General features: G+C 41.4%; 1 protein-coding gene across 1 annotated transcript in view; it reads left to right on the forward strand.

Moving 5' to 3' along the window:
* The window catches only part of slc1a7a (solute carrier family 1 member 7a), a 73,972-nt gene extending 47,274 nt beyond the window's left edge, over positions 1 to 26,698 (forward strand). The window contains exons 5-12 of the mRNA XM_060829578.1: positions 823 to 1,048; positions 3,724 to 3,823; positions 5,421 to 5,654; positions 14,403 to 14,597; positions 17,594 to 17,728; positions 17,852 to 17,951; positions 21,717 to 21,920; positions 26,567 to 26,698. Of these exons, the coding sequence (XP_060685561.1) occupies positions 823 to 1,048; positions 3,724 to 3,823; positions 5,421 to 5,654; positions 14,403 to 14,597; positions 17,594 to 17,728; positions 17,852 to 17,951; positions 21,717 to 21,920; positions 26,567 to 26,698 (1,326 nt within the window). The remainder of the gene's footprint in view (positions 1 to 822; positions 1,049 to 3,723; positions 3,824 to 5,420; positions 5,655 to 14,402; positions 14,598 to 17,593; positions 17,729 to 17,851; positions 17,952 to 21,716; positions 21,921 to 26,566) is intronic.
* The last annotated feature ends 483 nt before the right edge of the window (positions 26,699 to 27,181 follow it).

The raw sequence follows: 27,181 nt of genomic DNA on the forward strand, positions 1-27,181 counted from the left end.
TCTATTCCTGAGATGCTGCCTAACCTGCTGTGCTTTGACCAGCAACACATTTGCAGCTGAGATAGAAATCAATCGATTTCTAGTTGCCAATGACAATAAGGGAAATGGGGGTAGTGCAGCGAAGGCATAGAGATAAATGATCAACTTGGATCTGTTGAATGGTGGAACTGACTCAATGGGCCTAGTGACTCACTCTGGTCCTGTGTTCTCACTTTCACAAGTATCCTATTATTTGTCGCAATCATTCTCTGTTTTTTGCAGCAATTGTTTCTTAAGCCCTTCCCTCAACACTTTTTTCCCCACTCAGTGTCTCCAAAAGAAGTTGGCTCTGTACAATGAATCAGACATGTGAAAACTATTATTTGATTTTGGTAGACTTCTGTTTGAGCTCCTCCACCCATAACCCATCATGGTAACCAAGACCACATAGGCATTTCTCTCAGCTCTGGTACTTCCAGAATTCTCCCCTTTAGGAGAAGTTTTCAGAAATTACCATCTCATGAAGTTCAGCTTCATAAGGGACATAACAAACATTGCTCATGTGACAGGAGGTTAAAGAGATGCATGTATGGAGGATTCTCACTTACATGAAATCCCAGACTTCCTTCATGCTGTTGATTTTAAAGCCCACACAAATTAACACTTTTCGAATGAAAGCGAGTCACAAATTCAGCTTGTAGCAATAGAGTTTCATTTTCAACTTTTGTTTTGGCTCGGCTAATGTGGCTGTGAAGATAGAAGTCATTTAGCTATACTTTATATTTAAAATTGCTATTTGTTCTCCTTGAGAATACTAAAATACATCATTGCTTGGTTTCACAGTATCGAACCAAGATTGTTCCAATTGTTGTTTCTGTCAAAGCAGCGGGATCTGAAGCTGCCACACGAATGCCTTTAATCTATGGAATTCAAGGTGACAATGACTCTGAAGTAGTTCAGAACATTTCTTTGGATATCACCCCACCTCCAGAAATTATCTACAAATCAGGGCCAGGATCAAGTGAAGGGATGAATGTTCTTGGCATTGTTATATTTTCTGCAACAATGGGTGAGTTTTTTTTTAACAGAACATCTATCAAACTATGCAACAAGCATCAGTATATAGATTATTTAATGATTTTTTTTCATTCATGATTTCCTATGTCTATTTATTATTTCTTTAGCAAATTATAACACTTTATCTAGAATGTCTGCCTATCCATATCAATCTTCTTATAGAGTCATAGAATCATATAGCATATAAACATACCTTTTGGTCCAACTCATCCACACTGAACAAGTTTCCCAAACTAAGCTAGTTTCCATTTGCCTGCATTTGGCCCATATTCCTCTGAACCTTTCCTATTCATGTACCTGTCCAAATGTATTTTAAATGTTGTAACTGCACCTCCATCTACCCCTTCCTCTAGCAGTTCACCCCGCATACGAGCCACCATTTGTGTGAAAAGTTGTCCCTTAGGTCTCTTTTAAATCTTTCTCTTCTCACCTTAAAATTATGTCCCTTAGTTTTGAACTCTCCAACACAATGGAAAAAAAAACTCTTGATCCTCACCTTATCTATGCCCTTCATCATTTTGTAAACCTCCATAAGGTCATCTCTAAACCTTTTCTGCTCCAGTGAAAGAAGTCCAAGATTATCCAGCCTCTCCTTATAAATCAAACATTCCAGTCCCAGTAACATCCTCATAAACCCTTTTTGTACTCTTTCCAATTTAATAGTATTCTTCCTATGGGAGGGTGACCAGAATTGTACGCAGTACAGGTCGTTCTGCTATAATGCGCATTTCATTAACACAAATTCGCTATAACACGATTGACTAATTGGGGACAACATTTCTAAAGTGTGAAGTTTTAAAGCATGTACTTATTGTAACTTGATTCCAGCCCCGTCAGTTTAAAATGATGCTCTTATAACACAGGATTGGATGAGAACGTAGCTACCATGTTATAGCAGAACAGACTGTACTCTAAAAGTGGCCTCACAAACTCCTGTACAGCCACAAAATGGCGTCGGAACTCCTATATTCAATGGTCCGAGCAATGAGGACAACGTGCTATACACCCTCTTTACCACTCTACCTGTGACACAACATTCAATGAATTATGTACCCAAACCTCTAGATCTCTCTGTTTTTCCCAGGGCCTTACCATTAGCTATGAAAGCCCTGCCCTTGCTTATTTTACCAAAAAGCAATGCTTCGCATTTAACTAAATTAATCTCCATCTGCCACTTCTCAGTCCATTAGCCCAATTGATCAAAATCCCTTTGTAATCTTAGATAATCTTCCTCACTGTCCACACTACCACAAATTTTCATCTGCCAACTTACAAACCATACATCCTACATTCTCATCCAAATCATTTATATAAGTGACAAATAAGAGTGGACTCAACACCACTGGTCACAAGCTCCTGACTGAAAAACAACTCTCCACAACAACCCTCTGTCTCCTGCCATCAAGCCAATTATTTTTCTTAAGTTGAACTCTGGTGTAAGTAACAGTACTTTGTAGTGTTGACACTGGGCTTATTTAGCAAAAAGATCCTATGGCAAAAGCATTTTACAAATTAATGTGAATATTTGTGTGATAGTTTGTTACCTACCACTACATTTATATCACTAGTGAGCTTTTGATCATTGATAGTTATATAGTATAAGAGTGAGTATAGGTAAATGTTCTACCAAGCTTCCAAGCAGTTGACTTGCTTGAGGGCCAGTATTGCACATCACCATCATGTAATTTATTTTACAAAAGAAGGGCGCTCTGATTTTCTGAGAGGAGATTCTGATCAGGGCTCCTTCAGAAAAGTGAAAGTCATGCTTCTATTCTGGCAGTTAGTGCTGAAATGTCAAGGAAGGCAAACCACATTCCCTTCTCACAGCAATGAGCTGCTGTTTTCTGAACATTTAAAGGGCCTGAAAGCCCCTTTGACAGTAGCAGTCAAATGGAAAGTATGTAAAGTAATTGTGATATTAGGGTGCTTGGAGGGTAGGATGCAGATGAGTAGGGTGCCAAGTGGATTGAGGGTAGGATACCAGTGGCCAGGTGCCAAGTCAAAAGTGAGTAGCGTGCTCTAGGGATAGGGTGCAAGATGGTGAAGATGTCAGGTATGTGATGCAGTTTTTCTTTGGAGGTCAGGGTGAGTGGGACAAATCTAGTTCAGTGGTGACCATTATTTCAGGGGAGTCTTGATCTGATGGTGGGTGGTTGGGTCATGTCTGGTGGTGGGTTCAGGTCAGACCTGAGGTGCGGGTTGAATCAGGTTCAGTGGCAGGGTGTTGGTGTAGGTTTCTGTTAGGTCATGCTTGGCAGGGGGAGGGATACTCAATTTGTGTATGGGAGCAGCGGGGTGGAGCTTGGTGACAGGGTTGCCAGGGTGGGCATACAAAGTGTGGAGGGTTGTCAGGCCAAGTCTGGTGATGGGGAAGAGGAGGAGGAGGGTAGGTTTGCGTCCCAATGAGAGGGGAGGGGATAGGGTGGGGTTCTGCCAGGCCAGGGTTGAGGAGAGCAAGAGTGTCTGAGGAGGTGTAATTGAGACCCTGTGGGTAAGAATGGTGTCCATTCTATTGTTTCTTTGGGTTAGACTATGTTTTCATAGTCTACCTTTTCTTGAATCGCATAAACCAATTGCCACGTTTCAGGGTGGATAGGAATGCAACTCTGCGACATCCAGATAAAGTTAATGACTTGAGCTGTGACAAGTTATATTCTCTGTGTCAAGGTATAATGCTGGGGAGAATGGGAAAGAATGGACTGCCACTGGTCAGCTTCTGTCAATGTTTAAATGAATCTGTGATGAAGATTGTTGCTGTTGCCACATGGTGAGTCTGGGTCTGGTGCTCTTCATGCAGAACTGAATTTGAATGAATAGTAACTGTTTCATGATCTGTTGAATTATATAGTGTTATATGGGAATGTGGTGACCAGTAAATGCTGAAAGTTGTTTACTTTGTTTGCAAATGCTAAATATTTATAAATCTTATATTGGTTAATCTCCCAGAGAATAATAATAATAAACATTGCTGTCTCTGTCAGATTACAAAGGGTCTATCACTCTCCACTAGGCCGCAGGGAAATTTGAGAAAATATTCATCAATTTTGTTAAAATATTAGTCTGCAAAAATTTTCTATTAATTATCTTGCTTCAATCCATCTGTTGTTTTTGTTAACTCTAGACTGCACTACTCTATTGATTGTCTGCCCCAGCATAAATGCCAAATCATTCAAATTAACTGTACTTTGAACCTACCTTCTTTGACTGAGCCTTTGCTCATATATTGCTCTTAATCTGGATTGGTGTCAAATTTGTTTGATAGCACTCCTATGAAGTCTCTCAAGATGCTTTAGTATGTAAAAGGCATGACGTGTATGAGAGTTGTTGCAGCACTTTCAGTATTCACTGTCATTAGGGCCCATGAGGTGTCATTTGATGGTTTGAGATAATACCTGCAATTGGGGTATTATTTTCAGTGACATTTCAGTAAGGACTACAGCTTACTTGCTATCTAGGTTCATGTTTTGCTTAATGTGATTATATTTTACCTACCTATAATCTATTGCAAAATCTGATCACGTTTATGATGAATATATTTTGGGAATTGTAACATTTGAATAAATACTTTAGATAGTCCTCTGTATCTTTGTTAGATGTAAATTGGTGAACTGTTCTATTTCAATGTGCTGGAGCACTACAACTAAAGTCTTGAAAATACTTTTTAACTGCTCCATAATTTAATTATATTTTTCAATGAAGCGATCAATTGAAATCCAAAAACATGAAAAAGTGTGTTTAGTGATTGTAATGAGGGCAGCCAAGTGGACCTCAAAGAAGGGGCTATTAATCTATTCCAATCAGGGAGCCCTACCTAACAGATAAGAACAGGAGTGTCAGACATCCTGGTCACTGTGTGAGCAGGTTCTGAGGGAGCTGGATCAGTGTCAAGGACTCTTCATGTGTGAATAAAGAGTGACTTGGTGATGGGATAATGACTCTGTAGAGTTATTTCAAAGTGATGACCATTTTGAGTCAGTCTCCTCCAGCTTTCTCAGACACGCATGAAAAACACCAGAAGGATAAAATAATGTTTAGAATCATAAAATGCTTACAGCAGAGAAGGAGGCCATTTAGATAATCATGTCTGTGCTGATTTTTGTGCAAAGCAACTTAACCAATTCACTTCCCACTGTTTCTTGGAAATCTTTTCACTGCAGGTGTTTGTTCAATTCCCTTTCTCTCCACTAGAATTCTTTGTAATTCTGTAAGACAGTTCTTGAAATCTAAATAACTGTGGTCCCTGTGGGGTTTCTTGCATCAGAAGGGTATGGGGGCTTTGGACTTTTAAATTTTGCTATTGTTTCTTCTTCTTTTCTGTTCTGATTTAATTGGTTACATTTAACAGAATATGTTCTTTATATTAGTTATTTCCCTCTAGGAATAGTGTTTCTCATTGCTGGCAAAATTCTGGAGATGGATGACCCTACAGCAATCGGGAAAAAACTGGGCTTCTACGCTATCACAGTGGTTTGTGGTCTCGTGGTCCATGGGCTATTTGTTCTACCCATGGTTTACCTTTTTATCACCAAGAAAAATCCAATTGTTTATATAAGAGGAATCCTTCAAGCCTTACTCATAGCTTTGGCTACTTCATCAAGGTATGTCCCATGATTTGCAAGGTTTAAGTATTATCATATAATGAAGAATTAAATTGGCTTTTTAAATTATTTGACACCTCATTTCAATGATGTGTTCAGTAATACATCAACATTCGTCTTCAGCAGCCAATCAGCATTCTGCTTTCACTTTGCTTCTGACATGCCTGATGACTAATTCATCATTGGTAGATTCTGTCACACGAGGGGAAGCTGGTGCTTGGATAATCTTGTATATGAGTTCTGTGGAAGCTTTTACACACTCACTGATGTTTGAATTTTGCCTTTGTACATTCCTGGCTGATGTTTTCTGTGTGTTCCGAAACAAGTCTTTTCCGTTTTGGTTGGTCACAACCCATTGACTCATGAGAGGTGGCAGCGATGTTTAACCTCTTCAATGATATTTTGAGGACATCCTTGAAGCACTTCTGTTGTCCTCCTGGCAATCCCCTGTTGCAACAGTTACACTGGGACAAAAAACAAAATTGCTGGAGAAGCTCAATAGGTCTGGCGAGAAAGCAGAATTAATATTTAGAGTCCAGTGACCCTTCTCCAGTTACTTTGTGGTAGGCTTACTAATGCCACATTTTACCCACCAGGGCTGCTTTTGAGTAATTTTTGTTTTGATTCGGGGCATGTGGCTTGGGAGAAAATGGTGTTATTAAATTGCCATTCTTGTCTCTTAATTTAGAGGACTTTGCGAAGATATTTCTGGTGGGTCTTCTCCAGTGCTTTGAGATGGTGGCGGTAGATTGCTGAAGTCTCTAAGACTTACAGGAACATGGATAATACTACTGCCAATTAAACCACGAACTTAGCCCTTGGGTTTGAGAGCTTGGTCCTCAAATCATCTTGTCTTTTGTCAACTATAAGCTGAGTTATCACATTGAACATAATGGCAAATTTCATTATCTATGTTTGTCTTTGTTGAGAAGGTTAAGATGGGGAAAATAATTGAGGCTTTCCAGTGCCTTGCTGAGCTTAATCATCAGGGGTAGGTAGTGTAATGTGGAATCTGTGTGGAAGAAGACCTCAGTTTTGCAGGGGTTGGTCTGTCATTTTCTCATATGCATCAGGGAAAGAGTCAACAATTTCTTGGAGCTCAGTGAGAGCACACACACAAGTGTCATAGAACATAGAAAAGTGCAGCACAGAGGAGGCCTTTTGACTCACAATGTTATGCCGAGGATTAATCCTAATGTAAAATAAAATAACCTATCCTACGCACCCCTCAATTCACTGCTGTCCATGTGCATGTCCAGCAGTCGCTTAAATGTCCCTAATGTCTCTGCTTCCATCACCACCGTTGACAACGCATTTCATGCATTCACAACTCTTTGCGTAAAGAACCTACCTCTGACGTCTCCTCTGTACCTTTCTCCTAATATCTTAAAACTATGACCCTTCATGCCAGTCAATCCTGCCCTGGGGCAAAGACTCTGGCTATTGACTCTATCCATGCCTCTCATTATCTTGTATACCTCGATCAGGTCACCTCTCTTCCTCCTTCTCTCCAGAGAGAAAAGTCCGAGCTTAGTCAACCTCTCTTCATAAGACAAGCCCTCCGGTCCAGGCAGCTTCTTGGTAAACCTTCATTGCACCCTCTCCAAAGCCTCTGTATCTTTCCCAAAGTAAGGTGACCAGAACTGGACACAATATTCCAAGTGTAGTTTCACCAGGGACTTGTAGAGCTGTAGCTAAACCTCACAGCTCTTAAACTCAATCCCCCTGTTAATGCAAGATAAAATACCATATTCTTTCTTAACAACCCTATCCACTTGGGTGGTAACTTTGAGGGATCTATGTACTTGAAAACCAGGATCCCTCTGTTCCTCCACACTGCCAAGAATCATGTGTTTAATCCTAAACTCAGCATTCAAGTTCGACCTTCCAAAGTGCATCACTTCACATTTATCCAGGTTGAACTCCATCTGCCATTTCCCAGCCCAGCTCTGCATCCTGTCTATATCACGCGGCAGCCTGCCATAGCCCTCGATACTATCAACGACACCTTCAACCTTTGTGTCATCTACAAATTTATTAACCCACCCATTAACCTCCTCATCCAAGTCATTTATAAAAACTACAAAGAGCAGAGGCCCAAGAACAGAGTGTAGCGAGACACCATTCAACACTGATCACCTGGAAAAATACTTTCCATCTACAACCACTATCTGCCTTCTGTCAGCCAACTAATTCTGAATCCAGATCGCCAAATCTCCCTGTATCTCATACCACCTGACTTTATGAATGAGCCTACCATGGGGAAACTTATCAAATGCCTTGCTGAAGTCCGTATACATCGTATCCACTGCTCGATCTTCATCAACCTGTCTTGTCCCCTTCTCAAAGGACTCAATAAGATTTGTGAGGTCTCAATAAGACCTGCCCCTCACAAAGCCATGCTCACTGCCTTTAATCACGCTATGCTTTTCCAAATAGTCATAAATCCTAACTCTCAGAATTCTTTCCAAAACCTTGCTAACTACAGACATAAGACTGACTGGTCTGTAATTGCCAGGGATTTCCCTATTCCCCTTCTTGAAAAGAGGAACAACATTCGCCTCCCTCCAATCCTCCGGTACGACTCCGTTGGAAAGTGAGGAAGCAAAGATCTTCATCAGCGGCTTAGCAACCTCCTTTCTCACTTCCCGGAGCAGCCGAGTATAAATCTAATCCGGCCCTGGGGACGTATCAATCTTAATGTTTGCCAAAATTTCTAGCACATCAATTTCAGCAATTTTGATCTGTTCAAGCCTGTCCCATCTCCTCAAAGTTCTCATTCCCAACTAGGTCCCTTTCATTAGTGAAAACTGAAGCAAAAAACTCATTTAGGGCTTCCTCTATCTGCTCAGACTCCATGCACAAGGTCCGTACTCTATCCCTGATTGGCCCCACCTTCTCCTTAATCATTCTCTTATTCTCCACCTATGAGTAAAATGCTTTTGCGTTCTCCCTAATTCTCCTTGCCCAGCCTTTTTCATGTTCCCTCCTGGCTGTCCTCAGTCCATTTCTGACCTCCTTTCTAGTAAGCCTGTATTCCTCTAAAGCTTTGCTAGATCCTTGTTTCCTCCCCTTGACGTAAGCTGCTTCTTCCTTTTGACAAGAAGCTCCTCTGTTCTCGTCATCCAAGGCTCCTTAATCTTACCCCTTCTAACCTGTCTCAGAGGAACAAATTCATGCATCATTCACAACAACTACTCCTTGAACAGTCTCCACATGTCTGCTGTGCCCTTTCTGTAATTGCTCCCAGTCTGTACTTCCCAACTCCTGTCTGATAGCGTCACCATTTCCTTTTCCCCAATTAAATATCTTCCCTTGGTAACTGCTGCTATCCCTCTCCACGGCTATGGTAAATGTGAGGCAGTTGTGGTCACTGTCACTGAAGTGTTCTCCCACTGCGAGATCTGACACCTGTCCTGGCACATTGCCGAGCACCAAATCCAAAATGGCCTCTTCCCTCGTCAGCCTGTCTACATACTAAGTAAAGAAACCTCCTGAACACTCCTGACAAAAAAGGCTCCATCCGAACCATCTGCACTAGAGAAGTTTCAGTCAATATTGGGAAAGTTGAAATCGCCCATAACAACAACCCTGCTACATCTGCATTTTCCTAAAATCTGCCAGCGTGTGAGTTCTTCAATCTCTCTACTGTCATTAGGGGCTCTGTAGAAAACACCCAATGAGGTGGCTGCTCCCTTGCTGTTCCTAACTTCCACCCATACTGACTCAGTAGACAAACCTTCCTCAACAACATTTGTTTCTGTAGCTGTGATGCACTCTCTGATTAGCAAAGCTACACCCCCTCCTCTTTTTCCACCCTCGGTGTTCTTTTTAAATGTTCTAAACCCTGGAACATCTAGCAACCAATCCTGCCCCTGTGTAACCCACATCTCTATTATGGCCACAATATCATAGCCCAAAGTACTGATCTATGCTCTAGTTCATCCAACTCCAGCTCCATTTCCCAAACTCAGTTTTTGAAATACTGAAGTTGGGTGCACTTCCTGCAGATGTGATCGGCAGTAACATATAGAGTGTCTCTCACCCGCCAGATTCTGCAGGAGGAACATGCAACTGCCCTATCAGCCATACCCCATTACTCTGAAAGCCCTAGGACTAAACAAAGGAAGAGAAGAAAAGAAAAAAAATGAGTAAACCCGAAAACCTACCGAGTTTACCGACATGCCTTGCGTTAAAGCAGAAACACTTTAACCAATCCCTTTGTTTCATCACGTGAGAAACCTTCCCGATAGATTCACTACATCCTGTCACTGCCCAATCTACAATTGCCCCCCTCTCAGATATGTAGCTCCGATTCCCAACCCCTTGCCAAACTAGTTTAAACCCTCCCGAACCCCACGAACAAATCTCCCACCCAGGACATTTGTGCCCCTCCAGCTCAGGTGCAACCTGTCCTTCATGTACAGGTCCCACCCTCCCCAGAGGGTATCCCAATGGTCTAGGTATCTGAAGCCGTCCCTCCTGCACCAGATTCACAGCCACGTGTTGAGCTACACTCGCTGCCTGTTCCTCACCTCACTATCCCATGGCACTGATAGCAAACGCAAGATCGCTACTCTACTCGTACTGCTCTTCAGCTTCCAACCTAGCTCTCTGTAGTCACTTTTCAGATCATCCATTCCTTTCCTGGCCATATCATTGATGCCAATATGTACCACGATTTCTGGCTGCTTACCCTCCCCCTTCAGAATCCTGTAAACCCGATCGGCAACATCCTGGATCCTGGCACCGGGGAGGCAACAGTCTTCTGGGAGTCCCGTTCCTGACTACAAAATCTCCTGTCAATCAGTCTAACTATTGAGTCCACTACCACTAGCGCTTTTCTATTTTCCCCCCTTCCTTTTTGAGTCACAGTGCCAGGCTCAGTGCCAGAGATCTGACAACTATGGCTTCCCCCGGTAGGCCATCCCCACCAGCAGTATCCAAAATGGTATAATTATTGCTGAGGGGAGGAGCCACAGGGGATCCCTGCCCTATCTGTTGGTTCCCTTTCCTCCCTGACTGTAATCCAGCTGTCTTTATCCTGTGCCTGAGGAGTGACCATCTCCCTGTACATCCTCTCAATTTCTCCCTCAGCCTCCCAATGATCCTAGTTCATCCAGATCCAGCTCCAGTTCCTGAACTCGGTTTTCTAAGAGCTGGAGTTGGGTGCACTTCCTGCAGATGTGACCAGCAGAGACATGTGTAGTGTCTCTCACCTGCCAGATTCTGCAGTAGGAACACGCAACTGCCCTATCAGCCATACCCCGCCACTCTGAAAACCCACACAGGACTACACAAAGGAAGAGAAGAAAAGAAAAAAATGAGTAAGCCTGAAAACCTACCGAGTTTACAGACTGTTAGTAAGGTTAGAGGAGGTGGGTGGGAGGGAAGCCCTACGGTATAGGGTCTCGGGTTTAGATCTCACCCACTTAAAAGCTTGCTGACAGTGCTTGTTTCTCTCTGCCTTCTTTCCTCACCGCTCTATTCAAAAAAATTTGTTTTTTACTCACCTTCCCAGCAGTCTTTCACTCCTCCCTCACACCTTTTGACAACACCTGAGGTAAGTATTTTAAACGGTCTTACTCACCTCTCAGCAGTGCTCTGTTCCTCCCTCACACCCCTTGACAAAAAAAACTTGCAAATTCATCTGTAAATTCAGCTCACTGACTGCAGTTAGAGTGATTCGAGTTTGGATTCAAGACAGTGCGGGTTGAACAATTTTCTGTCTGTTCTGTTTCTCCATGCCAATGGGTAATTTGCTGCAGTTGAGGTACAGTTTAGCAGTGAAGAAGGTTAGAGACAAGAACTGGTATAATGACACAGCCTTGTTTGACTGCACTCATCATTGAGGTAGGGAGCTGATGTTCCCTTGATAGTGAATATGAGTTACTTATCATCATACGGTTGGCTGAAAAATGTGTTGCTGGAAAAGCGCAGCAGGTCAGGCAGCATCCAAGGAGCAGGAGAATTGACGTTTTGGACATAAGCCCTTCTTCAGGAATGAGGAGGGTATGCCAAGCAGGCTAAGATAAAACGAAGGGAGGAGCGACTTGGGGGAGGGGCGTTGGGAATGCGATAGGTGGAAGGAGGTTAAGGTAGGGTGATAGGCCAGAGAGGGGGTGGGGGCGGAGAGGTCGGGAAGAAGATTGCAGGTCAAGAAGGTGGTGCTGAGTCCGAGGGTTGGGACTGAGACAAGGTGGGGGGAGGGGAAATGAGGAAGCTGGAGAAATCTGCTTTCATCCCTTGTGGTTGGAGGGTTCCTAGGTGGAAGATGAGGCGCTCTTCCTCCAGGTGTCGTGTTGCCATGGTCTGGCGATGGAGGAGTCTAAGGACCTGCATGTCCCTGGTGGAGTGGGTTGGGGAGTTGAAGTGTTGAGCCATGGGGTGGTTGGGTTGGTTGGCGCGGGTGTCCAGAGGTGTTCTCTGAAACGTTCCTCAAGTAGGCGGCCTGTCTCCCCAATGTAGAGGAGGCCACATCGGGTGCAGTGTGTGGAGGTACAGGTGAATTTGTGATAGATATGGAAGGATCCCTTGGGGCCTTGAAGGGAAGTAAGGGGGGAGGTGTGGGCGCAAGTTTTGCATTTCTTGTAGTTGCAGGGGAAGGTGCCGGGAGTGGAGGTTGGGTTGGTGGGGGGTGTGGACCTGACGAGGGAGTCGCAGAGGGAGTGGTCTTTCCTGAACGCTGATAGGGGAGGGGAGGGAAATATATTCTTGGTGGTGGGGTCCGTTTGGTGGTGGCGGAAATGATGAAGGATGATACGATGTATCTGGAGGTTGGTGGGGTGGTAGGTGAGGACCAGTGGGGTTCTGTCCTGGTGGCGATTGGAGGGTCTGCTTTCAAGAGCGGAGGAGCGGGAAGTGGAGGAGATGTGGTGGAGAGCATCATCAACCACGTCTGAGGGGAAATTGCGGTCTTTGAAGAAGGAGGCCATCTGGGTTGTTCGGTAGTGGAATTGGTCCTCCCGGGAGCAGATGTGGCGGAAGCGAAGGAATTGGGAATATGAGATGGCATTTTTACAGGTGGCAGGGTGGGAGGAGGTGTTATCTAGGTAGCTGTGGGAGTCGGTCGATTTATAGTGATTGTCTGTGTTGAGTCGGTCGTCCAAGATAGAAATGGAGAGGTCTGGGAAGGGGAGGGAGGAGCCTGAGACGGTCCAGGTAAATTTGAGGTCAGGGTGGAAGGTGTTAGTGAAGTGGATGAACTGTTCAACCTCCTTGTGGGAGCACGAGATAGCGTCGATACAGTCATCGATGTAGTGGAGGAAAAGCTGGAGGGTGGTGCTAGTGTAGCTGTTCCACATATCTAACGAAGAGGCAGGTATAGCTGGGGCCCATGCGGGTGCCCATGGCTACTCCTTTGGTTTGGAGGAAGTGGGAGGATTGGAAAGAGAAGTCGTTCAGAGTGAGGACCAGTTCAGTCAGTCGAAGGAGGGTGTCAGTGGAAGGGTACTGGTTGGGTCGGCGGGAAAGGAAGAAGCGATGGGCTTTGAGGCCTTTGTGATGGGGGATGGAAGTGTATAAGGACTGGATGTCCATGGTGAAGATAAGGTGTTGGGGGCCGGGGAAGTGAAAATCATGGAGGAGGTGGAGGGCGTGGATGATGTCCCGAATGTAGGTGGGAAGTTCTTGGACTAAGGGGAACAGGACCATGACGAGGTATGCAGAGATGAGTTCGGTGGGGCAGGAGCAGGCTGAGACAATGTGTCGGCCGGGGCAGTCAGATTTGTTGATTTTGGGCAGGAGGTAGAAACGGGCGGTGCGGGGTTGTGGGACGATGAGGTTGGAGGCGGTGGGTGGGAGATCCCCTGAGGTGATGAGGTTATGGATGGTCTGGGAGATGATGGTTTGGTGGTGGCAGGTGGGGTCATGGTCAAGTGGGCAGCAGGTGGAGGTGTAAGGAGAAATACAACTGATGGCATGGCTAAGATTCCTGTAAAGAGGGTACACATTATAGAGTTTCCTTGGCATACAAGTCACATGATGCAATGATTGTATATTGGGCAGAAAGGGTAAATTCTTAATTATGGAAATGAATGAGTAAGTTTTTTTTGAGCGCCATTGAGGGTATGGAAAGAGGAAGAGAGGATCTGAAAATACCACAGTTGGTCTCATTTTGTTGCAAGGGAATGGCAGCCTGGATCATTCCCCCCACCCCCACCGCTCTGCCCCATTTACCCCACACAAAACAAGCTGTGTGTGGTCATGCATGAGCACTATTTGTGCTGTGTCAGAATAGCTCCCATTCTCTGGCTCTCCATTGGATAGCTGTCTCCTTTGATTAGGCACGCTGATGACCCAGCCCAGTTCCTGTGCATTGTGTCAAAAACAGCCCTGGAACAAGTTATCATTTGACTTTTTAAAAAAGCATTTTCTACTTGACTTGTTCAGAGATGTTGTGACACACCCTTGGAGCAGGTGGGACTTGAAAACAGGTTTCTTGGCTCAGAGCTACGATCTTTACCACAGTTCCACAAGAACCCTTATCCAGTGGCTTGTTAACTGCCTCAGTTGATTGGCTACAGCTTTCTAGCAAGTTGATGCAACTTCCAAGAAGGCATTTCCACAAAATTCATGGGAAAGCAGGAGTCTTGTCAGGAAGTTGACCTCATACATTTCCAGTTGAGCCACCTCAAAATCCTACCTCTGCCTCAGGATGAAAATGCACTTCATTGGATCTGCGTGGGTGGGTTCACTATTTGAAGTTTGCATTATAGTCTAACTATGGCTGCCATTGATTATTTGCAGTTCTGCCACTTTGCCAATCACCTTCAAGTGCCTGTTGGAAAATAATCATATCGATAGAAGAATTGCGAGATTTGTATTGCCTGTGGGAGCCACAATCAACATGGATGGCACAGCTTTGTATGAAGCTGTAGCAGCAATATTCATAGCACAGGTTAACAACTATGAACTGGACTTTGGACAAATTATTACTGTAAGGTAAATGGAGTTCTCATTTATTTGAGCTAATTGAAATTTTGTAGCTTCCAGTTTTAAAAGACAGTTTGTACCAGCAAGGGTTAACTAATATCATGCAATAGGGACTCTTGTGGTGCAGTGGTAGTGTCCCTACCTCCGAACCAGGAGGCATTGATTCAAGTCCCACCAGAGGTAAATCTTAATATTCCTGAACAGATTGATGAGAAAATATCTGTAACAGACTCTTCCTAAGAGGAGCTAACCAGTTTTACTTTCTGGTTATGTGCTGTATCAGTTCCAGGAGAATGTTTCAGTAACAGTGATGTAAAAACTTACTTTTAATTTGAGCTTGATATCTCACAAGAGACTGTTATTTATCACAGATGGAATATAACAAGCTGTTTACTGACATGCTATAAACATATGTTATGAAGATGCAACCATCTTCTGCCTTAGATGTCACATAGACATCTTTCCTTCTGGTATCAGTAACTTTGTTTCATACAAGTGAGCAGGATTGGTCACAGCAAATCTATCCAACTCATCCCAGATGGTTCTGACAGAAGCCAACATACACAAGAATTCTCATCAACTGCTCATTGGGGTTTGTATCAATGGGAGCCACTTGCCTTTCAATACATTATCCAGTTTGCCATTACTTTTGCGTTCTGCCTGCTATTATTAGGCCACAGGGAGCCTTAAACTTGTCTTCATCTAACACAGAAATATACACTTTCTCTTTTTATTTGCAGTATGTTTCACCTGAGGCCAAAGAAATCTTTAAGTTCAGAGTCAATATTGAGCGTCATAGGACCAAATACTCTTATTATTGCTGCTCTTTATGAGGTGGAATTTTCCAGGGCTAAATAGAATACAACTGTTTGAGTCTTTTCCTGATGCGGATCATTGCCAATGGATGTATCCAATATTTCTGTTCAGTATCTGATGTCTTATAACTGAATGGATTGCAAGGCCACTACAAAAAAACATTGCAATGTTAGTTTGGGAATGGAGTCCGAGGTAGGCCACACCAGTTAGGTTATACCAGTAAGGGATGGCAGATTCCATTTTTAATATTAGTTACTCACTGGATTTATAAAGAATCCAATGATTTATATTTTGATTTTGAGTCCATGAATTACTATATATATTGGAGTAGTTTCACCATTTCCATAGTAAAATGAAAATCTCCATGGAATTTGAGCCTTCCATCTGTCAGTTAATAGACGTGGAGACAGTTAAAATGACATTGGATTCACCTTCTGATTTAGTGAGTTTCAGTTTTAATTTTCAGAAGCTCAGGAGGCTGATAAAATCCTTGAATGATTATGCAGATAGCGTCGTGCTGCAATCTTACCCAGAGGCCTGTATGGGGAAACCACACCTCTTGTGATATCTTTGCCAGGACAAATCTTTCAGGAAAAGGATACAAGAAATCCAGAAAGTTAAGCAGTTTGAAAAGCTAACTGTGGTGATGTGGTTAATTGTAGGCCAATGGGAATTGATGTTTCCCTTGGAGCCTTCAGGCATTGCTCCTCCTTGCTTCCCCCTTCTTATCCCATTGAGACCACAGGTTTTCTATTAATTCCTTTCAGCCATTTACTGCAGCACCATAGACCATTCTCTTAGATTGCAAACAGTAGTCTCCTGCTGTCCAAATCCCCACATTCTCCCACCAGCTGGGAGTAATACCTAATGGCTTCAGATGGGAGTTAAATCTCTAATGTAAAATGAGGCCTGGGAGCTATGGTGTGTACACGAACTCTTAGTACCAATATAACAGCTTGCTGCCACCACCCCCCTCCCCAGTCCCCCTTACCAATCCCAGTCACTCATACAACAGCTAGCACACTCTAGATTCCAAAACCAGTATTAAAATACACAACTTGTTACATTCCTTCCAAAAGGGTGACACTGCCAGAGCACAACAGGTCAGGCAGCTTCCGAGAAGCAGGGGAGTCAACGTTTCGGATATAAGCCCTTCATCAGGCATTCCTGAATGCTTCAATATGGATGTTTTCCTGAAATCAAAACAATAAACATGTTTTGGATAGATAACACAATGATAGTGAGCTGTAAAGATTGTATTCGGATATGAGTTTCCTGATTGGGGCTGTTAATCTGGTCCAATCAGGGAGCCCTGGCTGACAAATAAGGACAGGAGTATCAGAGGTTCTCTTCTCTTAGAATTGGCTCTGAGGGAGCTGGATCAGTGCCAAGGATTGTCCACATATAAATAAAGAGTGACTTGGTGATGGGATACTGGTCTCTGTGGAGTTACTTCACAAACTTGACAGTGGTGCTCTTGTGGTCAAATAACCTGTTATAAACAAGGTTTTGGAAAGTAGGCAAAAGTGAGGACTGCAGATGCTGGAAACCAGAGTTTAGATTAGAGTGGTGCTGGAAAAGCACAGCAGGCCAGGCAGCATCCGAGGAGCAGGAAAATCAACGTTTCAGGCAAAAGCCCTTCATCAGGAATGCTTTGGAAAGGTTTTAGAAAGTATCTATCTTCAGCCGGAATTATAAAGCAGCAACAATTTGATGCCTTCAACTTATTATAATCTTAGTTTGTTGTTCTACTAAAGAATATTTAGAGTCTGCTGATATGAAGAGAACTTATTTAAGAATAATCTTACTGTGACTTCAGCTTGCCGCAAATCTACAAGAGAGCAAGTTCATGTAGCATTCTATCACTTCCTGTAATAATGTAGGCCATGCCTCAATCGCATGTCACACTGTCTGACATAACCTTTGGACAACACAACTCTGCAGAAGTCTTTTTGCCAATTGTGCAGAACTGAGTAATCAAGTGTACAAAAAGGAAGTCAAAGTTGAAGATGGCATCATTCTTTATATCACTTTCATTTTCTCTGGGCTTTTTCACAGGATTGCAGGAGATGTGGATAAAGTGCCCAGTCTCAATCACAAGAGAAGAATTAGATGCCAAAGCAGCAAACATTCATTAAAAGTTGGATTTCCGCTTTACAGTAATATCTTGTTATTGTTTATTTTTGCAGCATAACAGCCACAGCAGCCAGCATAGGTGCAGCAGGGATCCCACAAGCTGGACTGGTCACCATGGTTATTGTCTTGACATCTGTTGGTCTTCCTACAGATGACATCACTCTAATAATTGCAGTAGACTGGGCACTGTAAGTTGTAAAGCAAAGATTTTTCCTTTTTTTGCTATTTATAAACCTTACAAGAAGTTGTTTCTACCTGGCTGGCTGGTATTTTAACAGAGTGCTAACATTTAGTGGCTTTTTTTTTGAAAGGGATAGATTTCGGACCATGATTAATGTCCTGGGAGATGCTTTGGCAGCTGGAATCATGGCTCATATCTGCCGAAAGAATTTCGCTCAGGAAAATGATGAAGTAGGAAAATTATTTTGTTCTCTTTTCAAACTTGGTTTTACTCAACAGATGTGCTTTGTGGCTTATTAACTCTTTTAAAGGCTGGACATCTGATGATTGGACATGGAAAATAACTTGTAATGTTCAAGCAATAGCACAGTGGCTGTACCTGTTGATTATCTGCTATGACAATAAGTCTTTCAGCAAAAAAAGATGCCAGGTTTGACCTTTGATCTAAATTAATTTGTCACAGGCAAAGCAACCTGGACATCTCTTGAAAAGAGTGTGAATATGAGGTGAAGACAGAATCAGTTTCAATTAAGACAGCCATGTGGACTCATTCTACATTCTCTAAGATTTGCCTTCAGAATGTAACATCTTTCGGCAAGATGCCAGAAGCTAACACCCATAGTTCTGCACTTCTTTTAGGGCAGGAAGCAAAACTTCTGAACAGTGATTACGATAATTAAACTATCTTCTCAATGCCCAGAAAATATTAGAACTTTTTAAATACAGTCTCTGACAGTGTTAGTTTATTCTTGCAGAAGTGACTGTTTCTTGCTGTCCCTGAACCTTTCCATGCTGAACTTACAATGTATTTGCTTGAGACTAACATGACCATGCCTTTTTTTTTGATGTGTACGATATTGCCTTGGTAACTTCTTCAGAAGAAAATATTTCCTCCAAATAGATTTAAGGTGAGGAAAGAAAAACAGCCTGTCATTATTTTGACAATGTTACCTGGTAAACACCTGACCTGATTTTTATAGAATTACATTACTAAAGGAAAATCTGGTGGAATGCGGAATGGGTGACCAGTTGACTACCACCAGATTCCAGTTACTGCTGAGAGTTGAATTTGGTTAGTCCAAATCTTTTCCATGTGATAGGATGGGTGACAGTGCCAACCTTATCAGAGAATTAGGTTCTGTGATTCTATTATGTGGCTTTTAATCAAAGATATTTCATGCACTTCCACAGTTTTCAGCTTCCTTGTGACGGTGACACAAAACCTTATGCCAAAGAAAATCAGCAGAAACAATTTAAGTCAATTCCCCTTGGCCTTACAAAACATTTTAATATTAAAAAAAACATAATTGATCCAACATACTCCCTACACATCAAGTTTTGAATTGGTTATTTCTGATTGCTGCATGTTACTAAGTAATTTAATATAGATAACTACAATAATCTGAAAGCACTTAAGAGCCATGGCTTACAATTATCTTAATTATTTTCCTGCTATTTGCATTTTCTTTATTGTGGCCAGAAATTGCAACACAAATCTGTGTGACTCAAACACTATGAATCATCACTCAGACGGCAGCTCAAAAAACAAAACTGAAGTCTCCTTGCACTCTTCACCAAATCCAGAAGCTATTTTTCAACCTCCACTTTATTTGAGGAAGCAGCTTTTGGTGATCATCTTGAATATTAAATGTACCTGGAGGAGCAGTATCAGCCCAATGATGTTTTGCTGAAACTGCTTCCTTATAGTGAACAGATTCAATGAGACTTCTGTTTATACAGTGCACTCCATGCAGACATGTCCTGTCCATGATCTGCCTGGGCAAACTTCAGCTCAGTGTAGAGCTCACTCTAAATCTTACCAGTACCATTTGTGGTTTGTGTTTGGACTTGTCAGTTATTAGTACTGGCTGGAGAAAAAAATTCTGATCATTATTGATAGTGGCCTTCAGAAAATGGAGAAATGATTTACATCATATTTTGTAATTTCCTATCCACAAAATGTATTGATTATGTCCCAAAAGGGATTGCTTGAGATCATGCAATGCTCAATCATTACCTACCTACACAGCAGCTCCTCATATCACTGAAGAGGACACAACATTTGCTTTTGTCTTATGGCTTTCTGTCTCTGCAGTTATATTGAAGTCACTTGACTTTGATTACCAGTAGCAACCTTTTAAATACAGTGAGAAGGGGCACTGAAACTAATCCTAAACACTTACTATGGTGAACAAAATTGAGGGACAGTCCTCTTTTAAGATATGTTGCCCTGCCAGATTGTAGCTGGATTTAGAATTTCCTAAGGTTTCTCCTAATCAGACACTACAGCTTAATTGGCATATAAGTGCAGTTTCTGGTGATCTTTTGCCATCATTATGGTGGCCCATTAGTAATAGTTGTATGTGTGTTATGTTTGAACTTCAAACATTCTAACACTCCATGATGTACCATTTTGCTGAAGTTTATGATGTGAAGGCTATGTTATACTTCCTAACTAATAGAAAATGATGCAAAGGGCCATCCAGAGATTTCACTAGATGGAAATTAAACCTTCTAACTTTGTATTTATGCCTGAGTGTTCAGGGGTTTGGTCAGGGGAACAGCAAAGCGATGTGAAGGGGGCAGTGAGAGGGTTGCCAGGGGAATGCAGAGTGCATTTCTGAAGATAACAGGGTGTGGAGGGAGAGACAATAGTGGTGGTTGCAACACAATGATGTCTGTGGAATCAACTTCTGGTTCCAGCATGTTGGCAACAGGTTTGCATTTCAAACATAAGAAACAATTCCAAGTTTCCAAGTGGGGAGCAGCCCTCACAGAAATAATATTGTGAGAAATAAGGCGAGATTTTTGATCCATTGATTCTAATAGATGCAAAATCACTGCTACATGCATGTGATTTCTCACAATGCATCATCTGCAGCCACTATATGAAATGCTAGAAGCATTGTGGAATTGACTCTACAAATTAGAAGCCTTCATAAAGCATTATATGGGGATATTGATGAATTCTAATTCTGCTTTTCAGTCCAAATATGTCACCAAAAAATCCAGAAGGTATTGCTACTGCATGACTGCATCACCTAATAAATGAATTAGTGAGAATGAAAAACGTGCCCTGAAAATTAAAAAGTAACCTCGAGCTAACTGTCAAGGAGAGCCCTGGTGTGTAGGCTATGTGGAACTGAGATACTTATTACAGTGTATCATTCTATTGGCCTCAACTGGGAATGGGTGTGCTCCTAGCACAGAACAGAACTTGTGGCTGGATCAGAGTCTATTAGGGCATTTTGCATATTGACAATTTTGAAAAGTATGTGTTCTAGTGAGAGGAATCACCGTAGTCTAAACATTTGGGTGGGGGAGATAAAGACATGAACAATCAAGGCTGTCAACCATGGCTGCTATGGGGGGGTTTGATGTGTATCCCTTGCCACTTTCTCTGTTTTATCTATAAGGAGATGATAGTCAGTGAACCAGATGCCATGCCTTTTTGCTGAAATAAAACTAGCTGAGTTTCCCAGGTCAATTTCACCTTTGCACCTGGAGCAGGAGACTGAAAGAGAAAAGTACAATTAATATCACAAGTTCATGCTATATAATATGCCCCTTAGATATAGTAACTGACTGAATTCACACTGTTTTGGATTTCTTATACATGATGTCCTGGCATCTTGAAATGCTATCCATTATCCTTACCTTCCATAGAACCTGTTTGATTCAATACTTGGGACACAGGAATAAATTTACATCGTCACTGAGTGATCATGCAGGAGACTGGGTCAGTTGTCTTGCTTTTCTGCCTAATTATATCAATGGAATTTAAACCATATGGTTCAGTAATAGATGAGTAATCCACTGCATTGGGCAACTGCCCATGAAATGAAAATTAGAACTTACACTGATAATTTTGAAACTTATCATCTTAACTGTATTGCCAATACCGATTAATCATTGCGTGAGTAATTGCCAATTTATCAAATTGTTCAGCAACGGTGAGTGATCTATCTAATCATCTAATTATTTTATCTTATTTAGGTTCCACTGATTGGTGAAACAAAACCTATAAGCATTAATCCAATCATGGCCTATCAGAGAAATGGATGCACGAATGATGCTAACAAGTCAAACAAACAAATCTATGCTATTACCCCAGATGGATCCCATAATGTACAAATAGAGTTGGGTCTCGGCACCAAAAAGGATCACTGTACCATTGAAATAGATGAGTTAGAGACCAAAGTATAGTAACGCAAATGTATATTCAACAAGAGTATTTCATGCCATATTGGTAAAATGTATGACTACCTCAGAGCTGGAAATGTTAAATATTCATGAGAAGTTAAAATGTAGATCTGATGGATGGTAGTGCTGGAGATGCGCAGTTAATGTGTATCAATGTGACCTATTCATGCTTTGTCTATTTTCATAAATATCACATGTCTATTTGGTTATTTCTTGAATTTACAATGGAATAATTTAGAAGGTACATTCTTATATTTGTTTCACCTGCTAAAATTAGGTAGCAAATTAAACATATCTGATTTTAGCATTTTCTATCTTTCCTGATTCCTTTCTCTCATTCTCTAATGGGTTGTCTCCATTCTAGGGAGTTCAGGAAGCAGGTACATGTTGTTCTAATTCTATGAAGAGGCAAAAAAGAAGAAATTTCAAGAATTATCTAGGAACTTCCCTGGGGCTCGTGTAGTGCAGTGGTAAATAAAATCCCTACCTCTGAACTAGAAAGTCTGCATTCAAGTCCTACCTACTCCAAAGCTATATCAGAAACCTTCTGAACTGATTAATTTTAAAATGTCTTTCCTTCCATAAAGTACAATCTCCAATGTTAGAATCTGGATGCATTACTGAATGAAATGATGATTGTCAAGTGAGATAAAGCCCTGAAAATATTCACCCTCTAAATCTCTATGTTATGGCTGGTTAGAAGGCCAAAGACATGACTTTACACACACACACACACACACACACACACACACACACACACACACACACACACACACACACCAGCTCTTCATGCTCCAAGAATGGTTAACTGAAGAATCTTGCCAGCTAACACTTTATGTAAATTGTTGAAGCTCCATAGCTCCATTCTGGGTAGACATATTTTACAAATACTAATCTTCATTCCTGGAAGCTGCACATTTAAGCTCTTGAGAGCCAAAGTTAACTTAATAGCATCATGCTAATATGTACTTATTCAAAATCTCTTCTAAGCACTTACAGCCCCAAATCCTGATGCATGACAACTTCTCTTCCAAGAACTTCAGCTGTACCTATTTAATCTGATAGTTTTAAAGGAGAGAGATAAAAGGGGAGTAGGAAAGAAGGCAAAAATCACATTTCAAAAGCCTGTTTATTGTAGAGGAAAAGTAAAATCAAGCTAACTAAATAGTTACCTAGTTTTACATCCTTAGAAGGAATGAGGAAGAGAAGCTCGATGGAAGTTTCAAAGATAAATGTTAGAAAACTAGATAAACTTAATCTTATACTAAACATACTGGATCAGTTGTTTTCTCAGCATTAGGTTTTGCAGGTCCTAGCAATTAGTTTTGTGCTGTATTCAATTGTCTAGAATGATTTAATATCCTGCCTAAGTTCATTTTAAATAAGTTTCTCTAATCATTTTTTCTGCCAAGTGACAGTTCTGCTTCACTGGGACAGTCTTTCTATTGCAGAATTATGCTGACATACAACAATAAAGGATTGAAATAATGACGTAGAAATGTCAGAATTGGAGGGCATCAACAATGTATTTTTTTCAATGATTCAGGGCATAATACTTTGAATGGGCTGGCAGGTTTTAATCAGCTAATGGTCCAGTAATCACCTAATGGATGCTCTTTCATTGTTTTATGAATTTTAATGTCATATTTCTTGTACCGTTTTTATGAAATAGTTTCACTGTACATAGCGTAAATGCATTGCCATTTAATATTATCTGAATCTGAAGCAGATTATATGCTGCTTATTGTTAGAGAAATTTAGATTTTATTACCACTTAGACGTGGAATATTTTATGTCAGCTAAAACACAACAAATGTCACGTATAAAATTACTTAGTGCATCAAATGGAGATAGTATTTTCATGAAAGAATATCTGACGATGTCTCTTTCAGCATTTTTTCCAATGTCAGTCCATTGAAAGCAATTAATTCTCAAATGTTATATGACTCATTGTTTTAAGCTCATTTACCAGAAGGACAAAACTACAAGTAATCTGCCATTATTGTTGCCATTATATTTTTCCTGATTTTATTTTTTTGAGTGACAATAAATTATGCTGTTTTTAAAATTGTGTACTTTCTGTGATCAGTCCTGTTGCCTATGAGATGTGGCAGATGGAGTTTAATTTAGATTAATACGAGATGTTGCATTTTGATAAAACAAAATGGGCAGGTCTTATACAGTTTCTTATAAGGCCCTGGAAAGTACTGTCAAACAGAGAGATGTAGGGGTTCATGTACGCAGTTTATTGAAAGTTGCATAGCAGGTAGACAGGTTGGTTGAGATGGCATTTAGCACAATTGCCTTCATTGCTCAGACCATTGAGTATAGGAGTTGGGACTCATGTTGAGGTTGAACAGGATGTTGCTGAGGTCACTTTTGGAGTACTGTGTACAGTTCTGGTAGCTGTGCTATAGGAAGGATATTATTGTTGTGGTTCTGTTCGCTGAGCTGGGAGTTTATTAAATTGGAGAGAGTTCAGAAAAGATTTACCAGGATGTTACTGGGATTGGAACATTTGAGTTACAAGGAAAGGCTGGATGGGCTGGGCCATCTTTCTCTGCAGCATAGGAAGTTGAGGGTGACACTTTAGAGACTTTTAAAATCACGAGGGGCACAGATAAGGTGAATAGCAAAGGTCTTTTTCCCAGAGTGGGAGCTCAAAACTAGAGAGCATATTTTTAAGGCAAGAGGAGAAAGACTTTAAAACGGACTGAGGCAACTTTTTCACACAGTGTGTGGAATGAATTGCCTGAGGAAGTGGTCAATATAGGTACAGTTACACCATTTAAAAGACATTTGGACAGGTACATGATTAGAAAAGGTTTATAGGGATATGGGTCAAACACAGGCAAATGGCGCTAGTTTAGTTTGAGAAACTTGTTTTGCATGGACTGAAGGGTCTGATTGCATGCTGTATGACTCCATGACTCTACGTCAGGCCATCAGTGATTGATAAGCATGAAGATGAGACTTTATGGACCTGCTACTGTTGTCATATTTTCAGATGATCTCTACTGGCAAATCTATTTTGCACGTAAATAGTCAGTACATTAATTCCTTCCATTCTCCCAATAATGACCTTTGGTACCTATTTTTAAAATGTGAAATAAGAAAGAAACACTTAGCTGAATTTTCATTACATAAACACCATATATGTCCATGGCATCTGTGCCAGCATTGTGTTATTTATCCACATCCAAAGCAGAGGCATCTCAATACCATGGGGAGAAAGTGAGGACTGCAGACACTGGAGATCAGAGCCAGGAGTGTAGTGCTGGAAAAGCACAGCAAGTCAGGCAGCATCCGGGTAGCTGGAGAAATGATTTTTCGGACATAAGCCCTTCATCAAAATCTCAATACCATGGATTTATTAAAAGATGTTAACTTCAAAATTCACTCCTGTAGTTTCAATGTTAGTGGTTTCACTTTTGTGCCAAAATAACATTACTGTCAAGTGAACACATTGTACAGTATTTGTAATGAGATTCAAACATTTAGACAAGACCAAAGATTATGAAGCAGATATTATTTATTTAATTGGCATCATTATAAGCAGCTAAGGAAATTAATGATAAACAAGGAACTATTTACATAATTTACTTGGAATGACAATGGGGGTTGTATTGGACTGAAAATGAGGCATCCATGTACCTCTGTGGGTCATGAGCATCAGATTTGGACCCAGGCACAATTTATAACCTCATGGTCTGTCATAACTCCCAACTCTACCATTACCATCAGTTAAGGTTCAAGCAACAGTGCAGGAGAGCAAGCCGCATACCTAAAAATGAGGTGCCAATCTGGTGAAGCTATAAAGCAGGACTACTTGTATATTAAACAGCGTAAGCAGCAAGTGATAGACAAAGTGAGTGATTCCATAACCAATGGATCAAATCTAAGCTCTGAAATCATGTCACATTCAATTGTGAATTGTGGTGGGCATACAAAAGGAAAAGGCTTCACCAATATCCCCATCCTCAGAGGTGAGGGAGCCCAGTACATCCATGCAAAAGATAAGGTTCAAGGATTTACAACAATGTACATGAGCTGACCCTTGTCATCTTGAAGCCACTTCTCTGCAATGGCCATTAAATTATATTTACTTATAGCAATGTGTGCTATAATTTTTTTTGCTTTGTTATGAAAGCTATGCATATTCAGCTGAAGAGCCTTTAGTTTTTATCTTTATGTTATCTTTGGAACATCTAGTCTTGAGACTTGGTGTATTCTAGTCGTGTTTTTTCTCTTTGCTGCTTTCTGCTATACTCTGACCGACATTCCCCATTTTACCACTATACTCTCTTACCTTGTCTCCAATCTCTCATGGAGCATGTCTTTCCACAAGTGATACAGTGTTCCCACTATTTATTTAAAACGCTCTCTCATTTCCTAGTTATGAGGTTTGCAAGTGCAGTTTTAGAAAAACATCCCATAAGCCTGTAGAGTTGACAGGACATGATATTATGTAATGCTGGTTTGAAGACAACATTGCAATTTCAGGCATCAGTGCTCCATTTAATGTCTCCTTTGCACAGCTGAATTTCTATTCAGCAGCAAGAAGGATGTGCAGCTTGTAATTAAAGGGATCATCAACAAGCATACGTTTAGTTGCTGACTAATTTTTTCCTGGCTGTTAACAGTTTGTAGAAATACTTTGTGATTTGCAACCTCCTGGTGACGTTGACAGGAGTGGTGTTGCATGTGAAAAAGGTTTCATGTTGGACTTAGTTTCAGAAATGGAAACTGTAGCAGCAATGCTCCTTGGCCTATGACATGTCAGGATAAGCAGCAGGGCAGCAGAGAAGATGATAGGGTGTCCACATGGAGAGGAGGTAAAGGAGGAAGTCTCTCAGTCAGAGACCCAGTCACCCAGGGTTTTCTGGAGGTATCCGTCCTACCTCAAATTAAACCAGAACTATTGTGCATGGACTCCTTTTTATGAAAGAGCTGCTCACTGAAATCTGTCACCTTTTGTATGCCAACTTTTACTGGATTCAAGGACAGTGCTGCCAATGTCTGAAGGCTACTGTGATCCCCAATTCTTTTCTCTTATCTCAGGATCCTTCCAAGCTAGAGAGAGCTACAGATCTGTAACTAGAGATCTGCATCATCTTCCTATTGGCAGTGCACTGCTAAATAAGGGAAGTGACTGATGCTCAGTACAGTAGGAGAGATAAGTTCAATGCCCTTTTTTCTGACTGGAGAGAAGAATGGAGAAGGTCCATGACTTTGCCAGGTTAGTGGATGATATCATG

This window comes from Hemiscyllium ocellatum, chromosome 9, assembly GCF_020745735.1.
Source record: "Hemiscyllium ocellatum isolate sHemOce1 chromosome 9, sHemOce1.pat.X.cur, whole genome shotgun sequence".
Classification (NCBI taxonomy): Eukaryota; Metazoa; Chordata; class Chondrichthyes; order Orectolobiformes; family Hemiscylliidae; genus Hemiscyllium; species Hemiscyllium ocellatum.